We start from the raw sequence: 11,367 nt of genomic DNA on the forward strand, positions 1-11,367 counted from the left end.
ATAGACATTAGCCAGTTAAGGTAGCAGGTGTAGCCTTAACTATAAAGCAATGTGGGAAACAATGTCTAGTCTGTAAATGTCACTAAACTTAAACATGATTTTATCAATTTAGTCGACCATTAACAATAACAAAGCATGAACTTTTCTCAAAACACTGTGGGGAATACCTCAACTACTTTAAGTTATAGCTATGGTTACATGTTTGGTAGACGCCTTCATCCAACATGACATACCCATCAAAACACCAATATAATGTTAAAAAAAAAATAATCAGGAGATTTGTGTAAGAGGTCCTTAAGTTTGATTGGCTTGTAGGCACAACAGCACTCATGCAGTTTCCATCTTAATCCCCAGCTCTGCATTTCACCACATGGTTTTTTCACATATTTACATTGTATCCGCTTGGCAGGGGCTAAACACACACAAATATCTTGCCAATCACATGCACAAAGTGGCAACATAGAACGAACATGTTAAAATTGCATAGAATCACATTTAATTCTGCGTCCAAAGTCCGGAGCCAGCTAGGCCTTGCTCATACAGATAGCCCCCACAAACCTCAGTCCAAATATCAAATATATTTAGTGTTTGTCAAAATGTAAACTCATGCATAAATGAGCACAATTTCTGCCGTTCATAATGTGTCATTTTAAACACTCGAATTCAAGAGCACACCAGTTAAGTCATATTTTCTAAAAACGTATATCTTTTCATTAAATGGTGCAAAGTGGTATGCAGTGTAATCAGCTAATTTCTCCAAATCTATGAACTCTGTTGCCAGGGCAGCATTTGGTACAGCGATTTCATAAGACAATAAATCTCGAATGAAATCCAATGTATCATATATTTGATATTCGCAACAAAATAAAGATGAATCTACAACAAAAATATTATTTATCAAACCTAAAAGTAAGAAGCGTGTCTTTTGAATCCGTGATGATGAAAGTATTATTATTTAGTTATTGCGGTTAATGGGGACCAAAACCACCCCCAAAAATTGAAAATCCGCGAAGTAGCGACGCCCCTTCCAAAATGCTTGAAAAAATAAAAATAAAATAATATATATATTTTTTTATTATTTTATTTTATTATTATTTTTTAGACCTGCAAAGCTCTGAACCTGCGAACGTGGAACCACGAAGTAGCGACGCCCCTTCAAAAATGCTTTAAAAAAAAATATATATATATATATACATATATATATATATATATATATATATATATATAGATATATATATATATATATATATAGATATATATAGATATATAGATATATATATATAGATATACACGGGGGGACAGACATCTCACTCGCTCATTCACACCTAGGGACAATTTGGACTGGCCAATTCACCTGAAATGCATGTTTTTGGAATGTGGGAGGAAACCGGAGTGCCCGGAGGAAACCCACGCAAGCAGTGGGAGAATATACAAACTCCGCACAGGAAGTCTGGAGCTGGATTTGAACCCACGCAGGAGGTTCCCATGACTTGCCGCGCATATATATATATATATATATATATATATATATATATATATATATATATATATATATATATATATATATATATGTATACCGTATTTTCCGCACTATAAGGCACGATGTGTTAAGAATAGACATTTAAGCCTTTATTTTTTTTTAAAGCTGACCATGCGCCTTATAATACAGTGCGCCTTATTTATTGATCAATATTAGTTCGCAAAGTCTTGCAACTAACTTGCAGCCGCCAACTAGTTTTCCCCCGAACATCAAGTAGTCCGCGGTGTATGCTGAGATTTATTTACCGGCGTTTCATTGGCTAACCAATGTGTCAATCGTCATTTGAATCGATCACTATTGGCCAAAGTTATTCGGAGGTCTAGGGGCGGATCCTTTTTATCATTTACAGGCTAGCATTGGCTTAAACGGAAAAACAAAGCCTGCAATTGGCCAAAAAAGATGCATCAATCATCAGTTGAATCGATCACTATTGGCTAAAGTTATTCGGAGGTCAAGAGGCGGATCCTTTTTATCATTTACAGGCTGGCATTGGCTTTCACGGCTGAACAAAGCCTGCATTTGGCCGAAAAAGATGAATTTGTATAGCACGTGGCTGACGGCATACAGAAAGCATTTTTTACTATACTGTATTTGTAAATATTTTATTCTGGATTTACTACATTCACGGATATAAGAGGACCACGGCTGCACATTATCATGAACACAACGACTTCGGTGAGCTACTCCGGCTATATATCTTGTTTCAGACTGAACTAGATTTTTCTGTGATAAGCGGTGCAGATAATGGATGGAATAGAGTGTCTATTTTTAAATTAAACTCAATTCCAAGTGTTTATTGTCATATGCACAGTAAAGTTGCGAGTGAAAAAGAAAATATAAACTAGGGAATGGTTGGCATTTCTTGAATCCCAAGACTTTAACCTTCTGAATGATGGAACGATGCATTTGAGTGACATCGTACGGACACAGCATCCGCACGTGTTCTCGACACGTATTTGCGTCTTTGCAAGCTTTGGGAATATTAAGGGGGTAATAAGTTGGACTGAACTATCTGACTGTTTTGTCCACGTTCACATTGTAGCGCCTTATAATCGGGTGCGTCTTATGTATCTCAAAAATAGGACCAAAAACTATTTTTTCGGGGTGCACCCTATAACCCGGTGCGCCTTATAGTGCGGAAAATACGGTATATATAAATACAGTGCATCCGGAAAGTATGCACAACGCTTCACTTTTTCCACATTTTGTTATGTTACAGCCTCATTCCAAATTGTATTAATTTAATCTCTTATCTAAAAATTCTACACAAAACTTTTTTTTAAAACTTTTTTTGAATTTTTTAAAAATAGAAATCTCAGAAATCACATTTACATAAGTATTCACAGCCTTTGCCATGAAGCTCAAAATTGAGCTCAGGTGCATCTTTTTTCGACTGATCATCCTTGAGATCTTTCTACAGCTTAATTGGAGTCCACCTGCAGTAAATTCAGTTGATTGGACATGATTTGGAAAGGCACACACCTGTCTATATAAGGTCCCACAGTTGAGTGTGCATGTCAGAGCACAAACACCAAGCATGAAGTCAAAAGAACTGTCTGTAGACCTGCGAGACAGGATTGTCCTGAGGCACAAATCTGGGGAGGGATACAAAAAAAATTCTGATGCTTTGAAGGTCCCAATGAGCACAGTGGCCTCCATTTTTTGTAAATGAAAGACATTTGGAACCACCAGGACTCTTCCTAGAGCTGGCCGGCCTTTCTAAACTGAGCGATCGGGGAAGAAGGGCCTTAGTCAGGGAGGTGACCAAGAACCCGATGGTCACTCTGTCAGAGCTCCAGCGTTCCTCTGTGGAGAGAGGAGAGCCTTCCAGATGGACAACCATCTCTGCAGCAATCCACCAATCAGGCCTGTATGGTAGAGTTGCCAGACGAAAGCCACTCTTTAGTAAAAGAAACATGGAAGCCCGTCTGGAATTTGCCAAAAAGCACCTGAATGACTCTCGGACCATGGGAAACAAAATTGTCTGGTCTGATGAGACAAAGATTGAACTCTTTGGTGTGAATGCCAGGCGCCATGTTTGGAGGAAACCAGGCACCGCTCATCACCAGGCCAATACCATCCCTACAGTGAAGCATGGTGGTGGCAGCATCATGCTGTGGGGATGTTTTTCAGCAGCAGGAACTGGCAGACTAGTCAGGGTAGAAGGAAAAATGAATGCATATAGAGATATTCTGGATGAAAACCTGCTCCAGAGCGCTCTTGACCTCAGGCTGGGGCGAAGGTTCATTTTTCAGCAGGACAACGACCCAAAGCACACAGCCAAGATCTCAAAAGATTGGCTTCAGAACCACTCCGTGAATGTCCTGGAGTGGCCCAGCCAGAGTCCAGACTTGAATCCGATCGAACATCTCTGGAGAGATCTGATAATGGCTGTGCACAAACGTCTCCCATCCAACCTGACTGAGCTTGAGACTGTATTTGCTGCCAAAGGTGGATCAACAAAGTATTAAGCAAAGGCTGTGAATGCTTATGTAAATATGATTTCTTAGTTTTTCTATTTTTAATAAATTCAAAAAAAAACTTTTTCACATTGTCATAATGGAGTATTTTGTGTAGAATTTTGAGATAAGAGATTAAATTAATACAATTTGGAATGAGGCTGTAACATAACAAAATGTGGAAAAAGTGAAGCACTGTGAATACTTTCCGGATGCACTGTACATATATGCTTTATATATATAAAGCACGGTGGGGCAGTGGTTAGCGCATGTGCGGCACAGTTCAAGTCATGGGAACCTCCTGCGTGGGTTCAAATCCAGCTCCAGACTTCCTGTGCGGAGTTTGTATGTTCTCCCCCTGCTTGCGTGGGTTTCCTCTGGGGACTCCGTTTTCCTCCCACATTCCAAAAACATGCATTTCATGTGAATTGGTCCAAATTGTCCCTAGGTGTGAAAAGAGCGAGTGAGATGTCTGTCCCCGTGTGCCCTGCGATTGGCTGGCAACCAGTTCAGGGTGACCCCTGCCCACTGCCCGGAGATGGCTGGGATGGGCTCCAGCCCCCCCGCGACCCTAATGAGGATAAGCGGTACGGCTAATGAGATGAGATGAGATATATATATATATATATATATATATATATATATATATATATATATACAAATATAATTTGTATTATTTTTTTAGACCCGCGAAGCTCTGAACCCGCGAACGTCAAACCGCGAGTAGTAGTAAGTAAGTAGCGAGGTCCCACTGTACTCTAATCAAATCGAGTTTGGTTGTGTTGATGGTGTCGTCGTCGTTAAGTCACTCAAGGCGCATAAGGTAATCCATAGTAGCGCCAGACTCGCTCGTGGGAGGCTCCGTAGTTCTCCGAAGGAGAGGGGGCTGCAACTGTCCTGTGCCGCCAGGCCTGATGGGGTGCGACCCAAGCAAACCAAGCAGACGAAGCCTCTAAAGTCCTTAGTACGTTCGGACAGGGCGGTGCATGATTTATGGAAGCCCCTTGGGCAGATAGCACAGGTGATTGGGGTGTGGTCGGAGTGAATGGTTCGAAAGCACCACTGGCATTTGGACTGGAGGCCAGGATTGCTCTCGAAGTCGCCCGCCCTAAGAAGAACAGAGAGAGGAGAGTAGAAGAGAGAGAAAGAGAGGGACAGATAGAAAGAGAGAAAGACAGACAGAGTAAAACGCAAAAAGGGGGAAAAGAGAGTGAGAGAGGTGGGGAGAGAGTAGGAAAGAGAGGGATAGAGAAAATGAGAGACAAGAGTGTAAAGGGGGAAGAGAGAAAAGGAGAGACAAAGAAGGAGAGAGGACCAAGAAAGAAAGAAAGAGCGAGTCTGAGTGGACTGAGTTGGATTCGTAAGGCTCCCCCTGGAGAGAGCCCTTCGCAGGACACCACGGGAAGGTTCCTAGTCTTTGTCCTCTGTTGATGGTGTTGCACACGTTAGGTGCTAGTTTCCGCCTTTTTCGCGCTGGAGAATTTTATATCAAAACAATAGGGATGCCATTTTCAATGCAAGTGACTGACCCGTACAGTGTTCTAACTAAAACTGGATAGTCTTTACTTCGAAACACAAATGTAATATTTATAAATGAGAACACTATATTTTTCCCCTGAGATAGTTCATAGATTTTGTTTAATAATTGTATATTGCGTTCCTTTATATGGTTCCGCCCATTTATTCAGACCTACTTGGACTCGCTTATACAACCCCAACGTTCGACGAACTCCATTCGGTATTTTGACTTCGAGAGAAGTGAAAACACTTTTACAATTAAAAGGTTTGTATTGTCTTAACATTTAACAAGAAACAATGTGATTAAAAATAAAATATTATACTTAACGGTATTTATGCAAAGTTAACGGTTTAAATCAATGATCGTTTTGTAAGGGGTTAGCTCGAGTTTTAAGCTAACCCCTTAAAAAACGGTCGTTGATTTAAACCGTTAACTAAGGAATTGAGCTAACCCCTTACAAAATGGTCGTTGATTTAAACTGTTAACTATAATATATAACGTTAAAACTAGTCCACATTACGACAAGAGCCTGTACTAATCTAAGCGACCAGGATTACATGTTACACAGTTTCTCTCTTTGTTCAGCATGAATATAAATTCATATACAGTATCCAGACATGCATATTCTGATTTTGCAAAACATCAGGACTCCATGCAAAACGCAGGGGGCTACACCAGCAAGGGGAAAAAAAGAGACGCCTTGAGTTTGGCATCACAGAGAAAGAAGATGAGGGGGATTTTGACTCCAGCACTTTCACTGTCATTGTCTCCCCAATCTGAAGTAGCACCATCAGCAGCCCAGAAAGTGAAGGGGACCCCCAAGTCATAACCAGCACTCCAGCAAAACAAGCTGATGCTTAGTTTCCGCCTTTTTCGCGCTGGATAATTCCATATCAAAAAAATAGGGATGCCATTTACAATGCAAGTGGCTGACCCGTACAGTGTCCTAACTAAAACTGGATAGTCTTTACTTCGAAACACAAATTTAATATTTATAAATGAGAACACTATATTTTTTCCCTGAGATAGTTCATAGATTTTGTTTAATAATTGTATATTGCGTTCCTTTATATGGTTCCGCCCATTTATTCGGAAATACTTGGACTCGCTCACACTACCTCAACGTTCGACGAACTCCATTCGGTATTTTGACTTGGAGAGAAGTGAAAATACTTTTACAATTAAAAGGTTTGTATTGTCTTAACATTTAACAAGAAACAATGTGATTAAAAGTAAAATATGATTCTTAACGGTATTTATGCGTAGTTAACGGTTTAAATCAATGACCATTTTGTAAGGGGTGAGCTCAAGTTTTAAGCTAACCCCTTAATAAACGGTCGTTGATTTAAACCGTTAACTATGGAATTGAGCTAACCCCTTACAAAATGGTCGTTGATTTAAACTGTTAACTATAATATATAACGTTAAAACTAGTCAACATTACGACAAGAGCCCTGTACTAATCTAAGCGACCAGGATTACATGTTACACAGTTTCTCTCTTTGTTCAGCATGAACATAAATTCATATACAGTATCCACACATGCATATCCTGCTTTTGCAAAACATCAGGACTCCACACAAAACGCAGGGGGCTACACCGGCAAGGGGAAAAAAAGAGACGCCTTGAGTTTGGCGCCACAGAGAAAAGATGAGGGGGATTTTGACTCCAGCATTTTCACTTTCATTGTCTCCCCAAGCTGCAGTAGCACCATCAGCAGCCCAGAAAGTGAAGGGGACCCCCAAGTCATAACCAGCACTCCAGCAAAACAAGCTGATGCTCTCTGTAATTTTATAAAACAAAATGTAGCATTCACAATGGAGTAGACCCATTCATTGAAATTACACAAAATACAAGATAAATCAGCACTGCACATAGTTCTACTTCTTTTAGGAGGGCACAGACAACATCTCCAGCTTTTATTGAAATTTTCAACTGGTGGGCTGAACAGAAACAAGAAAAAGCAGAAAAGGACAAGGCCAGGCACCACAAAACTCTCATAAATACTATTGTTTTACAGGGGGGTGAAAATGTTGACCTTGTAATGTTTGCCTTTTCCTGTTTCTAATCAAGTAATATTAATGAATGTCTTCATTAGCTGTAGTGGACATTTTGTCTTTGTTCCAGTAGAAACAATAGCATGAATAACATTAGCAAGAAGCAAATAATTTTGACCTCAACTGTGTTGTGATATTTTCTTTTACCTTTTTAGAATGTAGGCAGGACAGCCGCATGGCCATATCGCAATACCAAACAGAACAGAGCTGATGTGGCACAACTTCTTGACCTTGAGTTTGAGGGGAAGAGGGCCTTCATTGATTCGGACACAATAAGGGAACAAGACAGACCGGCAAAAATATTGAAGGCATATCCATGCTTTCGAGATATTGATCATGTAAGTATGATCACAATTCACACTTTGATTCAGTTGAACAGTGAAATTGTTCTTTTGAACATTGGGTGCATACTGCTTTGATACATTAAATAGCTGTTTCAGACCCCATTTCCATGCAGGAAAACCTTTCATGTATTTTCTCTGAAAAATGAAAATGAGCAATCTGGTTTTATTTCTGCATGGAGACAGGGAAAACAGCATTTATGCATTGTGGTGTGATTTTTCCTTCTTTAGAATATCTGATAGTCCATCTGTTTCGCATGTTATTTGCAACACACCTGTCTATTAGCGTTTTATCATCAGTGTGAATAGAATTATTTTCACAAATGGAGGAGGGGAAGGGGAACATAGTTTTTCAGAATACCTCTCTACATATAATTGTTGTTTTCAAGTGATGCTTTAACTACTATGTGTTGGATATTTCCATACAACACTTCTTTGTGTCTTCCCCACCAAAGGTTCTTGATGAACTAAGACGAATAATAGACAACAACAACTCCAACTACGTGCAAGAGCTGAGGGAGCGGTGGCTCGAATTCAAATCTAGATTATGCCTCTATGGGGTTTACAAGAGGGCAATGAAACCTCCAATGTCACTTTCAGCTGGTAAGAACAGCCAACATAATACCAATAGAATCTGTATCCTTGTTTGTTTCTGTATACTGAGAGACAAATATTTGATTTGATTTTTTTTTTTTTTAGAAGAGCAAGCAATAAACCTCTTGACCATGCTGCTCATTCATGTTCTTCTGGTAAGTCACAAACTTTTACATAAGTGCATACTAAACTTTCTCAAATATGGCTGCTCCTTTTGTTGGTCCTCTATTCTGTTCATACTAAATTGTCATGTTTAGTCGGGGAATGGAGGGATGTGATTGCTGTCCTACTGATGTTGTGTTTTTCTGTTAAGCCCACAGAGGACCCCGAGACGTTCCTGAACAGAAGGCCACTCACCACACCACTCCTTTTGGTGGATGAAAATCTCGACTCCTTTCTCTGCCTTGGAACCGAAGCAATCCCATCACCCAAAAGGTACCTAGGGGATGCAGTATTCTACATAATTGCATACTATTATGTATTAAATATGACCTACCCTAAATGTGTGGCCTCTGTTCTTTCCCTTCTACAAACTGAGGTCCTGGGGGACTCAATCCATGACAAAGATGCCACACCAGCTTTCAAACGAGCAAGAAGTGATTGGATGGCCTTTTTTGCATAACTTTGTATAATGCTGCCTCCCCTCGGGAACACACCCACACACCCATCCATGGACGTACTTTGAGAACTTTTTCTGTTATAAACATTTGTGACCCCTTACGCTTTGGCCTCTCAGTCTCCCTGTAAGTGTGTGTTTTAATTGCCTTGTTTTGAGTTTAAGCATTGATTTAAAAAAAACAACCCAACTGATGTTCTTAAAATTAGACAAAAAAGAATGTTTGCAGTTCTCTTTTAGAAATTGGTAACTTGCACTCTATATTCTGTAGGCAAAAAAATGTGTTGTCTGTTTGACAGTTCACTGATACATGTGTAAGTGATAACTTTGATTTAGATTCAGATTCAGATCTACTTTATTGTCATTCTAGTACACGTGTATACAGAACGAAATGTCGATGCATCTGACCCCCACAGATTTACAGTTCGCCAACAAACGTTTCAAGATCTTGTCAAGAAAATGAGTATTTTTGTTACTGGTATGTCAATTGTGTTTTGTGATAATGACAAAGGTTTGTGGTTTGCCAATAAAATGGTAATTTTCACATTAAAACTATTTTTGCATTTGTATAGTATATCGAAACGTAGAGAATTTCTTGAAACAAGACTTCCTTGCCTAAGATTTTTATTACTTATTACTAGCAAATGTATCTTGTTTTTGACCCATTTTCTAATTTATTTTCAACTTAATACAAGAATATTGATCTTGTTGTAACCTTCATGCTAACTACTTTTGAGCAATCCTGGCTTAAACCCAGTTTGTTTCTAAACAATAATTCTCCAAAACAAGCACAAATATCTTAAAATGAGACAAAAAAAAACTTGACAAGTACACTTAATAGTATTACTGCATATAATAACATTTTTAGGTATCTTATTTTCTTTTTTTTTTTTTCTTGTTTCAAGAAAACTTTATGAGTCGGATTTTCTTGCTGCACTGGCAGATAATTTTGCTTGAAACAAGTAAATTTCCTGCAATAGTGGCTAGATTTTCTTGTTTTTTTAGAGGCAGTTTTTGCAGTGTTGACGAGTTATGTTAATGGGTAACTGCTAAAGAGTGATTCTAACGGCTAAATGCTAACTTCATGCAAAAAGATTTTGGTAATGGCAATATTGTAACGAATTAATATTTAAAAATTATGCTAATGGCCTCATTTGATGAGTTATGTTAACGGATACATGCTAAAAAGTGATGCTAAAGGCTAAATGCTAACTTCTTCATGCTGCAAAATTATTCTAATGCTAACATGCTAACGACTCAGCAAATTGAATGGGCTCAATGCATTCCGGATGGGCCAATTAAAATCGAACGGCCCATTCTATTTGAACATGTATATTTCAAAAGTTTTTAAAGTGTAATAACAGTGTTATTACTATGGTTTTTACCATGAATGTGTTTTTTAGACCTCCACAAGGCATATCCTTGTTGCTAACGGTTGTGGGCCCATCTCAAATGAACTTGCCAGTACCGGTGTGGGGGGGCAGAGTCCCCCCACATAACCAAGTAAAAAATAACAGAAACATCTCTCTGAGCTAAAAACTTTATGCTAACTCATAATGCTAACAACCGGGGTTATATATACATACCGGGATCATCTTCCAGATCAATCACAACTCTTACAATTGCCGCGGGAATTGTCTAGTTGTGTAATTGTAATCCTGTGCAGTCCTTGTCATGATTGCCGAAGTGAAGACACCTGTGGCAATCGTTTGGCACCCCGGAGCGCGCTCTCTAATTTGCCGACGTTCACTTCTTAACCAGTCAGCGTCCAGACAAGGACGTCCGATTGTACTCCTGTGTTCCTGTGTGTTTCGCCAGATTAGCAAGTACCAAAGACTACTCTCCTGTTTTGATTCCTGCCTTCGGTTCCGACCTGTTTCTGCCCCATGTTTACGAGCAACTCTCCTGCCCTGGCCATCGACCTCCCCGCTAAGACGTATTGATTCTGCCTACCTGTCACGGGACTGCCGTCCGTCCAATCGCTGCGAGCCTTCAGCTCCCGCTAAGAGAAGTGCGACTTCCGCATCACGAAGCGACCTGTTCCCCACAATCAACGATCACTGGATCGTGGGTGCCAGCTTACATCTCTTTTCAAATAAAACTTAGAAACTAACGCAATTGGGTTCCCGTCTCCGTTCCTGGTTCCTGACAGTCCTTTGAGACATTTTTGTAATTAAGGGCTTTATAAATGAATCTGACTTGACTCGACAAGGCTTAAAACACACTTATATTATAAATTAT

At 39.6% G+C, this 11,367-nt stretch overlaps 1 protein-coding gene across 2 annotated transcripts in view; it reads left to right on the forward strand.

Annotated features, from left to right (window-relative positions):
- The window catches only part of LOC148345437 (uncharacterized), a 73,066-nt gene extending 63,388 nt beyond the window's left edge, over window positions 1–9,678 (forward strand). Inside the window, exons 3-7 of one of the 2 annotated variants that reach the window (XM_088325897.1) lie at window positions 7,731–7,913; window positions 8,372–8,519; window positions 8,616–8,665; window positions 8,824–8,945; window positions 9,049–9,678. In XM_088325897.1, coding sequence (XP_088182023.1) covers window positions 7,731–7,913; window positions 8,372–8,519; window positions 8,616–8,665; window positions 8,824–8,945; window positions 9,049–9,142 — 597 coding nt within the window. In that variant the 3' untranslated portion in view covers window positions 9,143–9,678. The remainder of the gene's footprint in view (window positions 1–7,730; window positions 7,914–8,371; window positions 8,520–8,615; window positions 8,666–8,823; window positions 8,946–9,048) is intronic. The other variant, XM_088325898.1, reaches the window with a different exon arrangement.
- The last annotated feature ends 1,689 nt before the right edge of the window (window positions 9,679–11,367 follow it).

The sequence above is a fragment of the Urocampus carinirostris genome, unplaced genomic scaffold, assembly GCF_059441175.1.
Source record: "Urocampus carinirostris isolate Australia breed hairy pipefish unplaced genomic scaffold, RoL_Ucar_1.0 HiC_scaffold_44, whole genome shotgun sequence".
Lineage (NCBI taxonomy): Eukaryota > Metazoa > Chordata > Actinopteri > Syngnathiformes > Syngnathidae > Urocampus > Urocampus carinirostris.